The sequence below is a fragment of the Fukomys damarensis genome, unplaced genomic scaffold (genome assembly GCF_012274545.1).
Source record: "Fukomys damarensis isolate Sample0158 unplaced genomic scaffold, DMR_v1.0_HiC HiC_scaffold_14, whole genome shotgun sequence".
NCBI classification, from domain to species: Eukaryota; Metazoa; Chordata; class Mammalia; order Rodentia; family Bathyergidae; genus Fukomys; species Fukomys damarensis.
Window position 1 is genome coordinate 53,799,243 of NW_022900926.1, and position 21,603 is coordinate 53,820,845.

At 33.5% G+C, this 21,603-nt stretch overlaps 1 protein-coding gene across 1 annotated transcript in view; it reads right to left on the minus strand.

Annotated features, from left to right (window-relative positions):
* Positions 1–21,603, minus strand: part of Rngtt (RNA guanylyltransferase and 5'-phosphatase) — a 265,607-nt gene that overhangs the window by 102,548 nt on the left and 141,456 nt on the right. The window contains exon 13 of the mRNA XM_010633261.3: positions 2,907–3,007. Coding sequence (XP_010631563.1) covers positions 2,907–3,007 — 101 coding nt within the window. The remainder of the gene's footprint in view (positions 1–2,906; positions 3,008–21,603) is intronic.

Below are 21,603 nucleotides of genomic sequence, written 5' to 3' on the forward strand. Positions count from 1 at the left end.
CAAACAAAAAAAAAAAAAAAAAAAAAAAAGGCACCCCCAAGGTTGTATTGAGGTAAGTACCACCATCAAAGACATAGAATAATTATGAATCATCATAAATTTAATCAGGCTGCCATTGCAGCTGTTATTTCAAATGTGCTATCTTTAATGAAGCAAAATGAAGAGAACCTCTGAAATCTTAAATACAAGCTGGCAAATAATTTTGTCTCTCTACCAATCTAAGGCGCTGTCAGAAGACATAGGCCTTTGTCTAAGACAGTGATAGAGCTTTTAAAGCTTGGGTGTACAAACTGCAACCCAAAGCCCAGTTATTTATCACAAGGTAGCAACACTGGAACTAAACCTGAATACTGAGTTTTTAGTTTAGAAAATAACAAACTCATACACTTGGCTCACATGCTGACAGAGAGGTCTCTGTATGCTCATTGCACCACGCATGCCATAGGTTTGCCACCACTGGCCTAGGATGACTGTTATCTCTCACAGCTGTAGTATATAGCTCTTCTGTGCGCTGCAATAGTATAATCCAGAGATAGGCATCTTTTAAAAAAGTAATAAATATTTAGTATTTTTGTATAACATGTATAAGTCTAAATGTTTTAGACACTGTTCTTTCTACTCAATTACCGTAAGAAGTAGACACCACTACAATCTAAACTAGAGAATTAAGGAAACAAGCAATAGACAAGTAACTTAAGAGTGGAAGAGCTAGAAATGAGTATAATTCCAGAGCCTTTTTGCTTATAATGATCCGTAACACTAGCATAGATAGATGAGCTATTTTGTTTGCACATTCATCTATTTTTCCCATTGGCAGAGTTTTGGGTTGTCTGCACCTTTTGACTATTATGAATATTGTTGCTAAGAAGATCCATGTACAAATTTTTGTATAGATATACATCCTCATTTCTTTTAGGTATATACCTAAGAACAGAACTGCCACATTATATAGTAAATTTACTTTAGCACTTTGAAAAACTATCCAATTGTTTGCCAGAGTGGTTTTAATTTATAATCTCATCATCAATGTCTGAGGACTTCCATTTCTCCATCTCTCACCAACACTTATTACTGCCTTATTGTTTTTCAGAGACAATGGTCCTTTTTAATACTTTATGACTGCTTACCCAAAGAGATAAGCATTTTAAAAGGGGAGAACTAATAGGGATTAGAATTAAACAGGAAATAATTCACATAGAAAGTTGGCCTTGCACAGTACAGCAAGTAACAAGTAAAACTGTAAGAATAGCAAGAAAAAAAATAAGGGGATTTAGCTCCCTTAGTGGTTCTGCTGCCTGCCTCGCAAGCGCAAGGACCCAAGTTCGATCCCTGGTAGCCCCCTCAAAAAAAAAAAAGAAAGAAAAATTAATTTTTAAAATAATTTAATTAAAATGACAAAAAGGTATTTAACTATCATGTGTCATATTTTGTTCTAAATGTTTTACATATTTAATCTTCATAAAACCTTATGGGTCAAAGTTCTACTTTAGTCATGAAAACACAGGGTACAGGAAAAAAAAATGTGTTCAAGGTCACAGAGCTAGTAAGCAGATTTCAACTAAAGCAGCCAGATTCTGGAATCTATGCTGTTAATTTTCGTGCTAAAATGAATTTTTAAAGAAAAAAACAGTCTTCTGCTGCACAAGTAAGTTATATCACTATAAGTCACAAGTTTGCAACTTACAGAATAGGGACTACCTTTATAATTCTAGCTTTTGACAATAGCTCTGTTTTTCAATTATACATTTATTATAAAGCCACAACATTTTTAAAACAATGAATAGCTCTCTGATGAAAATCTAAATTGTATGTTTACAAAATTCAACACTGTAAATTGCTAAGACATATGAAAGTTATTTTAGCCCATGATAAATTAATTAGTTAATGTATCTCCCCTGGCAATCTGGTAGAGCCATTGTCTAGGACAGTGGGGGGGGACATCCACATGCTTTATTAAACCCCTTTCTTGGGATCTATCACAGAGCATAGTATCCTTTCTTTGAAAAATCACACTCTTTTAAGAGACTACTGTATTTTAATTTTAGGGAATCTGGAATATTGTAACCAAAAACATATCCTCTCTTCCATTACCTATAAAAGGCATACTTTGAAAGGTAAAATAAGTTTCATTATATACATTGGTAGACTTTAAATCTCTCTGCTTCTGTTATCTTACTTTCTTATGATTTCCTTGGTTAAACTTTTGTTACTTTGTCGTAATATATTTACTTACGCGCCTTAAAAATCTGTACAAGTGAAACAACAAGATTTTGAGGATACAAAAAATACATTCATGCTAAAGCATCTTTTATAAATGAAATCACAAAATGAAAAATAACCAATAAATTACAAAGTACTAAATGGGGCCGGGGATTTAGCTCAGTGATTCTGCTGACTGCCTTGCAAGCACATGGACCCGAGTTCGATCCTCAGTAACAACAACAACAACAAAAAAGTACTTAATGAACATTGTGAAAAATTAATGAATGTAATTAAAACTTTACACTAATAAAGTATTATGGGTTAATATTTGCTATACAAAAACAAACATGAAGCAGTATCCTTCAAAGTAAAAAGACTTTTCAATATATTTATTATAATACTTTGGTAGGATTACTTTTAATAACACCTACATTAACAATTTAATAAAGCTCATTTTTATATTACTGTAACTAAAATTTTTTTAAAAGATGCTATAAAACTTTAGTTGCCACAGATCAAAAGAATGAATAATCTGTGAAACTCAAAACAGATGTAGATATAAAGTTTATTTTACTTACCTTTTTAGAAAGTATTGTAAAATATAAATGAAATACCCCATAAACAGTGAAGCCTTATACAGAGTATCATTTCATGTAAAAAAAAAAAAGTCTGGGGGGGAGGGTTGTGGATATTTTTGCACTTACCCTTCTCCACCCATTCTTGTTATCTTTAGGCGAAAATCAACGGAGTTCAGACTGGGAGGCTTCCATTTCAAAATATCATCACACCGACCTGGTTTATATTTCTAAAGTGATATAAATAATGAGAATTACTAGTAAGAAGATAAAAATTCAGTTTATTAATTGTGATACTGCTTCTATTACTGATATTACCAATTCTCTTCTTCTAAATATAATTTTGTAATCTTCTACCACCAACTGACACTACCTATCCACCTCTAGAAAAAGAAAAGCAATCCAATCTTTCCATGACATGAAGCTTCATAATTCTTTAAAAAGCACATTTTCTTATTCAGATTTACCAATAAATTACAATAAATAAAATTAAGCAATGAACTTTAAGAAATACACATAAAATCATCACCAAAATCATAATGCGGAACATTTCAGTGACCAGAGAACGTTGCCTCCTGACATCTGCAGTCAGTTCCCTCTTCCAGGTCTTTGGTAACAATGATCAGCTTTTTATCACTGTAGTTATAGCTCTTCTAAGCACATGAAAACATGTTTTTCATAAATTTTGGGTAAATACCTAAGAGAAAAGAATGGCTGTGTCACACAGTAAACATGTTTAACTAAGAAAGGGAAAAGAAAAAAATGTGAGAGAATGAAAAGATGAAAATAAAGTGTTTGTAGATGGGGAGGGGAGGAGGGGGTGAAGGGAGGGCAGAGGTATAAGAACAAAAAGGGAAAAGAAAAAAATGTGAGAGAATGAAAAGATGAAAATAAAGTGTTTGTAGATGGGGAGGGGAGGAGGGGGTGAAGGGAGGGCAGAGGTAAGGGGAAAAAAATGAGAATCAAGACTTGCCATGTAAAGGTACATGATCCCAACAATGAATGTAACTGTACTGTATCCCTAAATGTACCAATAAACTCAATAAAAAAAAAAAAGAAACCATCAAACTGTTTTGCAGTGAAAAACGTACACACAGATGATGAGCAGCATCAATCTGATAACCCAGACATCCAACAATTTGTAAAAGCACAAACCATTTGTATTATATGACTATAGTGCAGTCCTAGTCAACAATAAAAAGTAAACTACTAATACATAATACCAACCTAGCTACATCTCAGAAACTTTATGGTAAATGTTTTCATGTGCTCTAGAAAAGCTACAACTGCATTGCTTAATTTTATGGAAGGGGAGTGGAGGGGAAGGAAGGGGACGAAAAAGAAATGCACAATGCTACAGCTACTATAGACAACAGCTGGGTAATTCCTCCAAAAGCTAAACACAGAATTACTATATGACACTGCAGTTTCACTCTTCCATATAGTCTAACACTGAAAATTGCTACTCAGATACCCAGATGTCATGTTCATTGTAGCACTGTTAATTAAAGTCAAAAGTTTTTATCAACACATTAATGAATAAAAAAGGAGTGTGTGTATGTACATATATATGTATATGCATATGCATATAAAATCTGCCACAAAATCAAATGAAGTTTTGGCATAAGCTACAAAATGAAGGAAAAGCAATTGTAAGTGAAGTATGTCAGAGAAAAAGGAATAAACAGCCGGGGATTTAGCTCAGTGGTTCCACCACCTGCTTTGCAAGTGCAAGGACCTGAGTTCGATCCCTGGTACCAAAAAAATAAATACTGTATTTTCTAATTATGAGATATATCTAGATTAGGCAAAAAGTAGCTTCCAGAGATCACTAAGGGCTAGCAGGCGGAGAAAACAGGGAGTTAATGCTTAGCAGTAACAACTTTTTGGTATAATAACTTTTAGAAATAGTTGTGTAGCCAAGATACATCATGTAAAGGTACAAGATCCCAATGATGAATGCAACTGTACTATATATCTAAAAAGTACCAATAAACTTAATGAGAAAAAAAAGAGAAATAGTTGTGTAACATTATCCCTGTGTAAAAGAGACTATTAGAAAAATTTATTTAATAAAACTGAACATTTACTATTGTCTTATATTACTTTTTAATGTATATAAAAATATGAATATAACAATCAATATATTTATATATCACTTTAGAGGTATGCTAGTTGGAATTCATTTATTCAACAAAATCAAAATATACTTAAATGGTTTTTATTGTATATATTTAAGGTGTACAACATGATGCTTTGATACACACACACACACACACACACATACACATATGTATATATGTAGTGAAATTATTATTAAATTCAAGCAAGTTGACATATCCATCTCAGATAGTTACTCTTAATGTGTGGGGTGTGTGTGTGTGTGTGTGTGTGTGTGAAAAGGATTATGTGAAAACTACTCTTGACAAATTTCCAGTACACAATACTATGAGCTTCATGTTGTACATTTTATCTGCAGGTTTATTCATTCTATATAACTGCAACTTTGTACTCTTTGATTTTCATCTTTTCAACCACCAATACTCTGCTCTTGACAACCACTACCCTAAGCTCTATGTAATTGACTTTTTTAGATTCCACATGTAAGTGAGATCATGCAGTGCTTCGCTTTCTGTGCCTTATTTTCAATTAGGAAAACACTCTCCAGCTCCACTCAAGCTGTTGTAAATGGCAGGATCGTCTTTCTTAAAGCCTGATTTATACATATAGATACAGATAACACAATTTATACACTCATCTGTTGAGGGACAGGTGGTTTCTCTTTCTTGACTACTGTAAATAATGCTGCAGTGGATGTGGGAGAACATTTATCTTTACAAGGTACTGATTTCATTTCCTTTGCTACATACGCAGAAGAGGTACTACTAGGTCATATAGTAGTTCTATTTTTAATTTCTTAAGGAACATCCTTAAGATCTATAATAGCTGTAATAATTCACATTCATGTCAACATTGTATAAGGGTTCCCTTTCTTCATATCATCACCAACACTTGTTCATGTCTTTAAAAAAATAGTAATAACAGCCATCTACTAGCCACCTCTTTGTGGTTTTAATTTGCATTTAACTGTTAGCTTTTGATGACTACTTTGGAAAAATGCATATCTGGTTCTCTGCTCATTTTTTTAACTGAGATATTTCATGGTTTTTGTCTCTTTGCTATTGAATTGTGTGTTTCTTACAGTATACTGTTAAATCATTACCAAGGTTAATAATACATTTTCTTGTACTTTTATACTTTCAGGTGTTTTATTCTATTTTTACTAATTCTGAGTTAGTTTTTGCACGTAGTGTAAGATAAAGATCCAATTTCATTCTTTTACACATGGATATCCACTTTCCATAAAAACATTTGTTGAAGACATATTTTTTTCCTCATCAAATATTCTTAGTGCCTCTGCCTAAAAATTAGTTGACTTGGGCCAAGTGGTATAGCTCAGTGATACATTAAGATGAACTGAGTATGTACAAGGCCTTGAATCCTATCTCTTGTACTAAAAGAAAAAAACAGTTGACTATATATGCTTGAGTTTATTTCTGGTCTATCAGTCTGTTTTTATGTCACCATACAGTATTTCCCCCAAAATAAGACCAGGTCATATATTAATTTTTGCTCCATAGAGCTTATTTTCAAGGGATGTCTTATTTTTTCATGTACAATAATCCACAATTATTCATTTATGTTAAAAATTCTACACTTATTAAAATACAGTCACATCATCTTCCTCTGAAACATCATCATAACTCTCCAAACTCTGAATACTGGTCCAAATTTCTTGTGACTCCATTTCCTGTGGAACCACTGGCCTCAACCTCTCATGTGCAGCAAAAGAGCTTTATTTAATTAAAAGAGCACTTCTTGTCCAGGTAGCCTGCTGCAGTGTATTGGCAACACAGCTGGCAATGTTTTATACCATAAATTTTTCACCCAACTCACCACCTCTTGCAGGCTAGGCATCACAAAGTTTCCACTAAATCAAGTGTTAATTAAAGACTTACAAGCCAGGAGTGGAAATATAAATGATGTTAAGAATGATGGGACACACAAAAACCAAAGAAAAATTGCAGGTACCAAAATTTTAAGAACATGTATTTTACGTAACTGCAAAAAGTACATCCATTACAATACATAACAAATTGAATAATGAAGACTCATATTAGACACATCCATGTCTGTTTGTTATTCAGTGCACATAATAATAGTGCTTTGTATCTGTATTCCTACTGATCATCTGGCAGTAAGCCTCAAGCTTATCTGTTTATATAGGTATTGACTTCTTCTCCAAAGATATCTGCATCAGTATTTACAAATACTTAATTATATAATTTAAGTATCAATGTCAAGAATATTATTTGTATTATATATTATTATTTTTATGATTCAGTATGTCCACTGTATATTGCAAAAATGTATTAAATGTGATCTTTATTGGGCTTATTTTGGGAGTAGGGCTTATGTTACAAGCACCCTGAAAAATCATGGTAGGGCCTATTTTCCAGTTAGATCTTATTTTCATGGAAATATGGCATTTCTGCACTATTTTAATTAATATAGTTTAGCAATATAATTTGAAATTAAGAAGTGCAATGTGCCCACTTTTGTTGTTCTTTCTCAAAACTGCTTCAACTATTCAGGATATTTTGTGGTTCCATATAAATTGTAGAGTAGTAGAATTGAAAAATAGTACATAGTACTTTGTTTTTGTAGTACTTGGATAACAACAGTATGAAATCTGTACACTGATTTGGGTAGTATGAACATTTTAACAATATTATTTCTTCTAATCCATGAACATGGTATATCTTTCCATTTCTATTTGAATTTCATCATTATTCTAAAGTTTTCAATGTACAGATTTGTCATTTCCTTGGTTAAGTTTAATCCTAGGAATCTTATTCTGCAATTGCAATTAGGAACTGTTTTCTCTACAGATAGATTAACACTGGTATATAGAAATGCAGCAGATTTCTGTACCATGACTTTATATTCTATGACTTTACTGAGATTACTAATTTTAACAGGTTTTCTATGGAGTATTTCTGGTTTCCTACATAGAAGATCATGGCATCTTCAAAGAGGGATAATTTTACTTGTTCCTTTCCAATTTAAATGCTTTTTTACTATCTCTATGTAGTCCGTGCCACCCTTAAATTACTGGATAGCCCAGCTGGCCTCAAACTTGCAATGTAGTATCTACCCTTAGTACATTGTGACTCGGCCTCTTGAGTGCTAAGATTACAGGAGTGCACTAACATGCCTGGCTTTCATGCCTTTTATTTCATTTTCCTATCTGATTGTTCTGACTAGTCTTTCTGCTATTATGTTGAATAGACATGGTAAAAGGGGCTGTCTTTCCTTTCTACTGTACCAGATATCAGATGGAAAACTGTTTTTCCCCACGGATTTAATGTACTATGGCCTTTTCATTAGCAAGTTTTCTGTTGAGAAAATTTTCTTCCATACCTATTTTGCTGAGATTTTCATAATCACAAAAAGATGCTGAACTCTGCCAAATGCTTTTTCAGGAACCACTGAGATAATGAAGTAGTTTTTACCTTCCATTTGTTAATGTGGTATTTGTTAATGTGGTATATACTGGTTCATCTACATATGTTAAATCTTTTGTCCTGGGGATAAATCCCACTTAGGGTTGTAAATTTATTCAGGGAAAATAGTAAGACAAAATATTTAATTTGGGTCCCTTACAGACTGATTATAAAGGAATGAAGTTTCCAAGGGTAGATATTAATGTAGATTTGCAATGTGATATAAATATGAGTAAAACAAGAATATTAAAATATATAATCCACTAAAAGAGAGGTAAATTTGTCAATTTAGTGAGGCATTATGAAAAATGACAACACAGTGTGAGAAAGGGACACAGAAAGAAAAAGATAAATGTCCTTATTCTTTACTAAAGAGGCAATTCAAACTGTACTCTAATAAGTCTTTATATATTTTAGAAAAATAGGAAAAACCCTACTCACAGGATCACTATTTTCAAACAGAATTCTATATGGTAACAATTTAGTGGATTTATGGTGATTGAGAGAATGAATGCATTAGTAACCAATCCTACTCTGTGCTAATAAATTTGGTAACTATAAATGATGATACAGTTATAAACTATCTCATAAACTGGGCATAGTGATGCATGCCAATAAGCCCAGCACTCAAGAGGCTGAGGCAGGAGGATCACTGTGAATCTGAGGCCAGACTGGACTACATAGATCAAGACCAGCCTGAACTACATAGCAAAACTCTGTCTAAAAAAATAAAAAAAATAAACACAACATAGCATAACATGCCTGGTATTAGATATTAGTCAATGCTTACAATGCTTACACTAGTAAAATAGAGCAAGCTCAATTAAATAACCTTAAAAATACATGAGAAAGAAAATCAAACGAGTCCCAAACTGAAATTCATGAAAAAAATTATAAAGATGGGAGTGGAAGTCAATGAAATTGAGACCCCCCACCCCACCGCACCCCAGCAAAAAAAAAGCCACTGCCACCATCTCCAGCACCAGGAGGGCCTGCTGGGCCGTGCCCTCCCCTGCTGACACCGCCGCCATCTTTAGCACCAGGAAGGTAGCTGCGCGGGCACCCCTGAACCTCAACATCCGCCCCCCTCGTACTTTCAGACCTCCTGATTGTGCTAGGCAGAGGTGGTCATAAAGGGTATTATTCCAGTGCTCCCAATTTTGAACATCTTTAAAGAAGGGGCACGGGAAACCTGTTGTAGAACTGAGTGGAATTCAACTCTTCGGGAGGTCGGGGAATTCAATCTGGGCCTTGCAGCCTGAGGTCAGTCTGCGTCGTGGGGTTCTGCCACCAGCTAGCTGAGATCAGGATACTTGGCTCTGCACATGGCAACGCATGTTGTATATTATGACAGCAGTGATATAATCTGAAAGAGGCCCTCCAAAGTCATTTATTTCTTTCTTTTTTTCATTCCACTCTGCAATTTCTTTGTTTTCTTTTTCCAACTCAGTCTCTTGTTCTACCATATTATCCCTCATCTCCCTTTTTGTTTCTGCTCCTGTCCTAACTCAGATTTCTTCTTTTATTATTTTTTTCTCTTTTCTTTATGTTCTTTTCTTATGTCATTCTTCCTCACTCAAGGGTTATTATACTTCTATTCTGTTTATCCCTTTTGAATTTAGCAGTTTCCTGATGACTATGTGGTCATTCTATGTCTTCTGGCTTCATGTGAAACCTTCTCTAATTCTTTTACTTATCTACTCCTCATGTCCTAACTCTGTCTTAAGCCCCCATCCTAAATGGTAAATATCCTTATTGAAAAGTTTATTTACTGCAAACATATTTTGGATTGCTTCTTGATTTTAATTTAATTCACATGGTTTGAAGGTGACAGACTGATGACTACCACTAGTAGTCAATTTGCAAGTTGTGCTTGATCATATTGTGGTGCTCATTGTATTAATTAGGATAAAGGATTGTGACTGATTCAATGAGCTGTTTTCTTTGGTAATATGAAAATGAGAATGTCTATGAGTCATTAGAGACCCATGGGCTGCAGCCCAACTATATCAGGCAGATTTAAGTAATATCCTAAAGGTTAAACTAAGGACAACCCAACAGCAATAGTAAAAATGAGAAAATGCTTAAGCAAGATACAGGGACAGGCTTCCAGTTCACCAGTGGCAAACAGTCAGGCAAATGAGGATAAAAAGTCTGACAGTGAACCATCAGGACACCCTGAACTCAAAGCACAGGAAGTAACAGATCAATCAGGCTCTAGAGAAATTTAAAACAGAAGTAATTTCCCAGATAATCATACAGATGACAAGCAAAGTCAAAGTTATAAATTGAGACTCTAGAAAAGAAATTGAGAGGAAAACAGATGAGCTCAGGACCATGCTAGAAGCCATCAATGCCCAGCATAAGAAAGAATTGGAAACAATAAATGCCCAATATAAGAAAGAAATGGAATCCATAAGGCAGGTTCAAGCAGATATCCAGGAGATTAAAAACTCCATTGAGAGTGTTCACAACAGAATAAAGAGTCCAAAGATAGAATCTCAGATATAGAAGCTAAAATTGCAGTCAGTGACTATGAAAAGAGAAGTCTCTTAAAAACAGTAGTGGGTCATGAGAAATTGATCCAACAACTCTTAGATGATGCAAAGAAGAATAACAAGACTGATAGGAATCCAAGAAGTAGCAAGAGAACACACAAATGACTTTTAAAAAGCTGTTCATAGAATTAATTATAGAAAACTTCCCAAACAGTGGCAAAGAATATGACATACAGATAAGTAAGGCATATAGGACTCCCAGCTAGCTGTGATCAAAAAAATTCTACACCTAGACATATAATAATCAAGATCCCAGAAACCCAACAAAAGAACAAAATACTACAAGCAGTAAGAGAAAAGAAACAAATCACATACAAAGGAAAGCCCATCAGAATCACAGCAGACTTTTCAACACAAAACCTTGGGGCAAGCAGAGCCTGGAATGAGACATTTCAAGTACTAAAAGAAAACAACTTCCAACCTAGACTGATGTATCCTGCAAAGCTTTCTTTCAAAATGGATGGGGAGATAAGATACTTCCATGACAAAGAACACCTGAGAAACTTTATGAATACCAAACCAGCACTACAAGGAATTTTAAACAATATCCTAGAAAAAGACAATAAAGGTAACAACACAATGAGGCCCAACAGAGCAAATCAAATAGGCAAGGTAAGAAATTAAAAGAAGGCAAAAAAAAAAAATGACAATAATAAGTTAGTACATATAAGTTATAATCATCAATATCAATGGCCTCAACTCACCAATCAAGAGAAACAGACTGGCAGAATGGATTAAGAAGGAAATTCCAATAATATGTTGTATACAAGACACACCTAGTGCAAAAAGAAGCCCATAGAATGAAAGTGAAAGGACAGAAAACTTCTTCATGCAAAAGGAGTCCAGAAAATAGCAGGGGTAGCAATCTTATTCACAGACAAAGTAAATTTCAAACCTAAACTGATTAAAAGAGACAAGGTCACTACATCCTTGTGAAGGGCACAATTCAAGAGGAAGAGATAACAAATAATTCATTTTCAATCTATTAAGTATGTTAGAAAGCACATATGCTCCTTTTCTCTTTTCTTTTTTCTTTCCCTGGTGCTGGGGATTAAACTCAGCACATTGCTCTGGCTAGGCAGGTGCAGCACTACTGAGCTAAATCTCAGGCTTTACATTTCATAGTTTTAAAATTTATCAACACAACTAAAAAAAAAAGAAAAAGAAAAAAGGCCGGGGATTTAGCTCAGCGGTTTGATGGCCTGCCTTGCAAGCGCGAGGACCAGAGTTCAATCCCTGTACCCCCGCCAAAAAAAAAAATTATCAACACATTAATCTTTGTCTTTATATGTTGGTCTACCAAATTGATGAGTTATTTTGGTTCTCATTTTCTTTGATTTTTTATTTGAGAATTTATGAAATCTGTGTATATGAGTAGTATGATAAGTATTAAGGTCCATCCATCATTCTCCTCTCTCATTTCTGCCTTCTGCAAACTTCCTTTTCTGTCACTATAGCTTGTTTGGTTGGAAATTTGTTCAGACAATTTTTGTTATGTTATCAATATATCTTTGTACTTATTTTCTACCATTAATGAATGTTAATTTTTAAGTAAATTTTATCATAACTATATTTAAATAAATGGATAATAAATCATTAATATCATTCAGTATCTGGTACATATTACAAATTCTCCACCTCAAAGACGATATTTGTTTTTCTCAAATCACACAAATCACAAACATTCCACATTTCACTGCACTGTTTTATTATACCAAAATATATATTTATATTGTAGAAAATATGCATTGTGTATATGTATGGAGGGTATGCTTTTACACTTATGTGTGCACTATTTAATGAGAAACATGGTCATGAATGTGGTAGAATTTTGCACATTTGGCATATCGATAGTTTCTCTGGCAACCTTATGATTTATCTAAATTAGATGCTTGATTTAATTCATAGTCATTTTTTTGGGAAGAATATTACATAAGTACTGGTGTTAAATTCTATCATTATGCTTATAAAAATATAATAAAAATAAGTATGGGATATAATAAAAAAGAAACAGAAAAATGTGATCTTAAAAATGTGAACTCTTTTAGTTGTTTTTGGATTTCAAATGTAAGTATATTTCTTTTCTGTGGGAAGTCTTGTTAGAAAATGTAAGTGATACAATCAACAAGCATATGATATTTATCAAATTAATAAAACCAAGGAGTTTATAAATTATAAAATTTTGAGGACAGTTTCTCAACTATAATATGTAAGATTTTTATTTGTAAATATATTTCCAAAATATTATATGAAAAGAAAATGAGAAAGAACATATAATGTTTGAAGATCATATCAAACTAATAATGTATTTGGATTATCAGTCTGTGTTCCATAAATTTTTGTTTATTTCATATCCTTTTTTTGCTGTCATATATATGTATATTTGAAATTTTTATTTAGTATCTTCATTTCTTGTTGTCATGTATGTTTGCAATCTTTTAAAAAACTTAAAAAGAAAACAATAAATTAAATGAGTGAATAGAAGAGCTGGTTCTTTGAAAGAAAAAATAAAACAGATAAGAAAAAAGGTGAAAGAAATCACAATTGACAAGGTTGAAATTCAGCACCTACTTTAATGTATATTTGAAATTTTTATTTAGTATCTTCATTTCTTGTTGTCATGTATGTTTGCAATCTTTTAAAAAACTTAAAAAGAAAACAATAAATTAAATGAGTGAATAGAAGAGCTGGTTCTTTGAAAGAAAAAATAAAACAGATAAGAAAAAAGGTGAAAGAAATCACAATTGACAAGGTTGAAATTCAGCACCTACTTTAAAAAAAATTACATTTCAATAAATCAGCAGAGGACAGGGGATTTGGCTCAGTGGTGACACCGCCTGCTTTGTAAGTGCAAGGTCCTGAGTTTGATACCTAGTACCAAAAGAATAAAAAATAAAAAATGTTTTAAAAGTCAGCAGATTTTGAAGAAATGGAGAAATTTCTAGACACAAATTATGAAAACTAACCCAAGGCATAAATATGCTTAACAACCCAATAACAAGCAATGAAAGTGACACAGTAATAAGGAATCGACCAGCAAAACAAACAAACAAAAAAACAGGACCTGATGCATTCACTGCTGAATTCTTACAACCTTTAAGGATGTTGTTATATCACCAATAATATTCTTCAAAGAAATTGAAAGGGATGAAGTGCTCATAAATTAATTTATGAAAGCCAGCATCACCCTGACCCCAAAACCAGATAAAGACCCAACAAAAGAAAGGGAGGGAGGAAGGGAAAGAACTATACACCAATTTCCTTAATGAACATATGCAAAACTCCTCAAAAAGATATTAACAAACAGACTGCAGCACATTACCAAAAATATGATACATTATGATCAAGTAGGTTTCACCCAGAGATGCAAGGATGATTCAACACATGTAAGTCAATAAAGAGAAGTATATGTAAGTCGCATAAACAGAAGCAAGGTCAAAATCCATATGAACATATCAATAGATGCAGAAAAGGCTTTCAACACAATCCAGCACCCATTCATGACAAAAACCCTGAAGAAAACAAATATAGAAGGACCATACCTGAATACGAAAGGCTACTTGGACAAACCAATATCCAGCATCATAGAAAATGAGGAAAAGGGCCGGGTATTTAGCTCAGTGGGGCTGCCCCCCGCCTCGAAAGTGTGAGGACCAGAGTTCAATCCCCGGTACCCCCCCCCAAAAAAAGAGGAAAAACTAAAAGCACTCCCCCTTAAAATCAGGAACAATGAAAGGATGTCCACTCTCTTCTCTTCTATACAACACAGTATAACCAGAGCAATTAGGCAAGAGAAAGAAAAAAAAAGGGATACATGTCGGAAAGGATGAACTCAAATTATCGTTACTTAGACATCACATGATATTCCACATAAAAGACTCAAAGGACTCCACCAAAACACTCTTAAAATCAATAACCAACTTCAGCAATGCAGCAGGTTACAAGACTAACAAAAGCAGATTTGTGCATATCAATAATAAATGGGATGCAAATTATGAAAATACTATTCACAGTAGCCTTAAGAAAAATGAAATACTGTACCCAGAAATTAACCTAACCAAGAAAGTGAAAGACCTCTACAAAGAAAACTACAGTACTCTGAAGAAAGAGATTGAAGAGAATATCAGAATATGAAAAGATGCCCCTGCTCCTGGATAGGCAGAAATGAGGTTGTCAAAATGGCCATATTCCCAAAAACATTATGCAGATTCTGTGTAGTCCCATTCAAAATACCAACAGCATACCTCACAGATCTAGAGAAAACAACTCTAAAATTCATATGAAGTCAGAAGAGACCCAAAATAGCAAAAGCCATTTTGGGTAACAAGAGCAAAGCAGAAAGCACAGCAATACCTGACTTCAAGCTATTCTACAAAGCAATAGTGATAAAAACATCATAGTACTGGAACAAAAACAGTGTGTGGATCAATGAGACAGAACTAAAGATACAAAAACTTCCCCAAACACATTCAGCTATTCGATCTTTGACAGACGGGCACAAAGCACATTTTGGAAGAAAGCCTATTCAACAAGTCATGTTGAGAAAATTGGTTATCTGTTTGCTGAAGAATGAAATTAGAACTTAATCTCTCCACATATACTGAATTAAAATCAAAATAGGTCAATGATCAAAACAGTAAAACAGAAACATTAAACCTACTGGAAGACAAAATAGGTAAAAAACACTTGAAGACATAGATATAGGAAAAGGATTTTTCTAAACTGACCTTCAGCTGCACAAGAAATAACAGCAAGAATCAACAAATGAGATTGATTATATCAGACTAAGAAGTTTCTGTGCAGCAAAAGAATCAATCAGTAGAGTGAAGATTCAACCTACAGAACGGGAAAACAGTTTTACCGGCTACTCCTCAGACGGGGGACTAATATTTAGAATAAACAAAGAACTAAAAAAAATTAAACCATCTAAATTAAAGACCCAGTCAAGAAATGGGCAAGAGAAATGAACAGATACTTCACAAAGGGAGAAATTCAAATGGTCAACAAATATATGAGAAGTGTTCAATATCTCTAGCCATTAGAAAAATGCAAATTAAAACAATCCTTAGGTTCCATCTTACTCTGCAAAGAATGGCAATCATTAAAAATTCAAACAATAACAAATGCTGGTGTGGCTGTGATGAAAAAGGAATCTTCCCTCACTGTTGATAGGAATGTAAACTAGTACAGCCATTATGAAAATCAGTGTGAAGATTTCTTAAAGAACTGAAATTAGAAACCCCATTATGTACCAGCTATTCCCCTTTTAGGTATCTTCCTCAAAGGGCTTAAGACATCAGACTACAGCTGGGCATGGTGGTACACGCCTGTAATCCCATCACTCGGGAGGCTGAGGCAGGAGGATCACTGTGAGTTCGAGACTAGCCTGGGATACATAGTGAGTTCCAGGTCAGTCTCAACTACATAGTGAGATCCTGTCTCAAAAAAAAAAAAAAAACAAAAACATCAGATTATAGCTATACATGCATACCAATGTTTATAACAGCACAATTAGTAACAGATGAATCCTGGAAAGAGCCTGTATACTCATCAACAGACAACTGGATAAAAAAAATATAGTATCTATATATTATAAAATACTATTCAGCTATAAAGAATGACAAGTTTGACACATTTGTAGGAAATTGGATGCACCTCAAAAGTATAATATTGAGTGAAATAAACCAGACGTATAAGCTGAAATACTACATGTTTCCACTGTCTGCCTCAGAAGTACAAGGTCCCGAGTTCCATTCCCAGCACCAATAAACAAACAAACTAAAAACAAAACATGAGCTATGAAGAATGGTATCAACAAAAATGAAAAGTGGAATAGGGGAGAGAAGTGAAAAGATTAAAAAAAAGAAAAGAAGAGAAAAAGAAACAAGATCTAGTATGTACATGTAACCATTCCCTTAGGTGACTGTAAACTTCATGAACAGCAAACATATACTAATAAAATAAAATTTTTTTAAAAAGTCCCCCAAAGTTCACATATTAGAAAACTTCATCTCCAAGTACATAGGCATTTGGAGGTGGAGCTTTAAGATCAGATGGAGTAATCAGATTGCAGCCTGTATAATAGCATTAGTGGCTTTGTAAGAATAGCAAGGGTGTTTGCTCTGTCTTGACAGTGATGCCCTGGTCATCTTACAGGGCTGGTACCATGCTCTTAGAATTTCAGAACTATGAACTAAAAACCTTCTATTCTTTATAAACAATCTAGTCTTAAGTATTTTGTTATAGCAGCAGAAAATGGGCTAAGATATATGCCTAATGGAAAATTCTAAAAAAGGTACCTTAATTTGTATAATGAATATTAAAAGTAATTCAAATTCTCCCCTGGGGAAATCAAGACTCAATCTTGTCTAACGTAATTTCAGAACAGTTCAGAACAATTTGAGAAATAAGTGAAATGCCTGTATGGGATTTTTTAATTTAGGAAATGGTTTTTAAGTACTATAGTTTCTAATTGCTGAATGTGGAGTCAACAATGATATAAATTCCCCAAGTAAAACATACCGAAATACTCATTAGAATGTAAATTCTAAATCAGCATAAATCTGATCAATTTTGTACCTATAAAGTACCTATTTAAATGCTCAGTAAGTTCATGAATGATAAGTACAGAATTTCAAGTTTTACTATATTTGCCAAGTACATTTAAATTTATTTTTTTTTAAATGGTATATTTGAGATTGTGAAACAAAGTTAAAAAGCAATATTCTTGGAAGATTATATAAATTTCTATGAAAGGAATTAATTTTTAGGATCTCAAAAATAAGGACATATTTATAATACAAAAAGACCTAGCCTTTTAAAAATAAACATTTGCAATTTTTCACATCTGAAACACAATCTCTGTAAACTGTAAAAGAACAAAAATATCCTTCCAAGCTACATGTTCTAGGTCATAATTAGGGAGTGATACACTTTAACTTCATTAAATTTATCAGCATGTATTTAGGTTAAAATAAAACCTATAGCAAACTAATAAATAAAACTTACTTCAATAGATAAAAATCTGGTTTTACCAAATGGAGCTGTTAAAAAAAAAAACAAAAACACCACCTAGGAATAGATTTATGCCTGAACACAATGTCCAAGATAAAGTAAGATGGCCACTGCCACATTAAAGAAGCAATGCAATGAATATAAATATCAGACAACAAACCAATATGCTAGGAAAGTGTTTACCAAATAAGAGCACAACCTGGCCTCCAGGAAGAGATGGTCATATATACCAAAGAGAAGTCTTTAAAGTAGACAGAAAACCAACTGAAGAAATAAGTGATATAGTCCTTGCATAAAGCAGTGGTTCTCAACAAGGAGACTTTTGTCCCCAGGAATAGCTAGCTGGGTGTCTGGTGAAACACTGGAGAAGGAAAGGTATGCCATCTAGTGGGCAGTGACGAGGGATGCTGCAAAACATCCTATGTAGCACAGGACAGCTACCCACAACAAAAGAATTGTCAACGTGTCAATGTGTCAGGCTTGAGAATCCCTGAATCTCTAAACAAAGCTCGAAATAACAACAGCAAAAACTTTACTCTGGGCTGCTTTATCTCATTTTAAAAATACAGTAATAGCATTTTGCTTGCCTAAAGCAGGATATATAAACCTGAGACATCAGAAGCCTTGCAGCTGCACATTATTCTGTAATTTCAACAAGTAAAAATGTGAGCAATTATGTTACAGAATACACATCCCAGGCCCTGTAGTGAGACACAATGCCTTCTCCACAAGGCTCGCACTTGATGCTAAGAAAAAGTTCTGTCATCATTAGAATATTCATTTTATTACTTCTTATTGTTTTAGCATTTAATTTTTTTTAAAGAACTGAAGAAATTCTGATGATAATGCTACTTGAGAAAGCAAAATGAGAGAATCAATTCTTAACAATACACCTTCCTAATGTATCTATTGTCTGCCTTCATTTTACAACCACTCACTCTATGAACCACTCTTGTAAAACTCGAAATATGTCTACAGTGAAAATTACTCCCAAATCTTCATTTCTAGTCCTAATTTTTCCTCATAAGGGAATCTACATCTTCCTTCCAAAATACAAAAGTATGTCAAACACAGGCCTCCCTTTTAATCTCCTAAGGGCAGCCAAAAGTTTCAAGTCCAAAACTGAATCATCTTTATTCTTAAATTTAAAATGTTAGTTTTTCTCCATTTCTGATTAACATGAATCTCTTAACCCAGCAGACTCAAAACTTCTGAATCATGGTGCCATCTCCATCAGTTCCACACTCTATCAGTTATCTCCACTATTTTTTCATTCAAGTTATCATGATAACCTAATTGTTACCTCTACTAACAACAGGTCCCATCAAATGTAAGCAATCTTGACTACATCTGTAATCAGTATGGCTTACTGAATAAAATATAAGCTGGTCAGCCTGACAACAAAAAGCACTTCCCCCATAATTAGCCTTTTCTGTCCTCACCAGTTTTATCCTGTACTATGCCCCTTACATAGAATAATAAAGACAATAATAATTTTAATGTGTAGTATTTAGCATTTTTCTCCAGTCACTGGTGCTACTCAATGCCATTATACCACTTTATTCTCATAATATTCTATGAAGTAGGTTAATTTAAAATAAGCTCCCTTTTGCATGGATAACAAAACAGAGATGTAAAGAAGTTGGGTAATGTGTCCAGACTTAGCAAATATTCAAACCCAGGCATTTGACTCCAGATCACCAAATATATACTACATGCTACATTAAACAGGACCAATGAAAAGATAAAAAGAGTTCATATCGTACACATAAATCAACTTAAAATGGATTAAAGATTTAAAAGTAAAGAAAATCTATAGAATGGGAAAAAAGTTGAAAACCATATATCCAATAAAGGACTAATATCTAAAATACATAAATCAGAGAAGTCAATGCTGCAAATATAAATAACTCAATTAAAATATGGACAAAGGAATTAAACAGTTCTCAAAAAAATTCACACTGGCAAAAGGCATATGAAAAGGTACTCAGCATCTCTAACCATCAGGGTAATACCAAGTCAGAATCTCAGTGGAAATTTACTTCCTAACCTTTAGGGACACAGGACACACCTAATGCACTATCTAAAGAATGAATGTGAGTAGCAAAGAAGAAAACAGTCTGGAGCATAAGAAAGAGTATGTGTAAATAAGTACATTATTACCAAAAGGCAGACATTATAGAAGATATGGAGAAAACAGAATCTGTACACTGTTGGTGAGAATATAAAGTGGTAACAGAACCGAGAAAAATAGTATGAAAATTCCTGAAAAAATTAAAGATAAAACCACATATGATCCAGCAACCTTTCTTAGCATATCCAAAGATACTAAAAACAGAGTAAAAGATATCTGCACTTCCATGTACACTGCATCATTATTAACAATAGCCAAGATATAATATTCAGCCTTTAAAAAAAAGAGAAGAAAATCCTATCATATGGGATGACATGGATGGAGCTAGAAGACATTATGCTGCGCAAACACAGGAAGTAAAATATTGCATGATCTCAATTGCATGTCAAATCTAAAACAGTCAAATTCATGGAATCTGGCACTAAGCTGGAGGAAGATGGGAAAGGGATGAAGCTGGCTCAGAATATAAAAATATTAGCCATGTAGAAGTGCTCAATGTGTTAATTAGCTTAAATGTGAATGTATTATCTAGTTAAAAAGTAAATATCACTGTAAAACACAAATTGTTAAAAAAATCTAGCATTAATGTTTCAACCTTAAATATAAATTATCAATAAAAGTGAGTTATCCCTAGTTGGTTGTTTTATGTATATAATTTATATGAGAACAGATTTTACACTATTTTTATCCTCAAGGCATTCACCTGCTTCAAGGAATTCATTTATTTCCCTTTCTCTGTCATCAATACATCACCATTAGCAATTGCACTTTTTTTTTTCTTTGCAGTCCTGGGCATCCAGAGGGCACCCTACCACTGAACACAATCCTAGTCCTTTTGATTTTTTTTATTTTGAGACAGTGGCCCACTAAATTAACAAACAGGACTTGAACTTGTATGCTTCTGCCTAAGACTTCTAATTGCTGGGATTACATGCATGTGCCAACATGCAAAGCTTAGCAATTGCTTTTAGTTTTACAGTAACATATCTAGTTGATACTGGTTACAAATTAACAATCTGAGGCTATTTGTCAACCAATAAATTTCACTGGAAAAGCATACACTTACTAAGAAAACTAGAAAATTATGTTCTCCTTTTCCTTCTTCACACACACACAAAAAAAGCTAAGAATATTTTACTAATCTGAAAAAGTTGAACAAGAACAAAAATTTTAAATAGAATTATTTTCTTTCTTGGCACTTCACTATTACAATTCCTTGAAAATTACATTTTTCAGCAAAAAGTAACACATTTTGGAAAAAGAATGAAAATTTTCCACTCTGCCAGAAAAGAGAGCCCTTCTTCAATTGAAGACCTATCAAAATATGCAAGCAAATGTCATGGAAACAGAAACTCTCACCATGGTAACACCATCCACCATCCCTGCTACAGAGGAAAACCACTCTAATTTGTCATATATTTCAAGACAAGGCATTAGAGTAATTCCAGTTTTAATTTTACAATCTATCTATAACAGTCAATATACCTGACAGTAGTAAAGATTTAATAAGAATATTAATATTTCACAAGAATGCAATATTAAAACCAAGACTG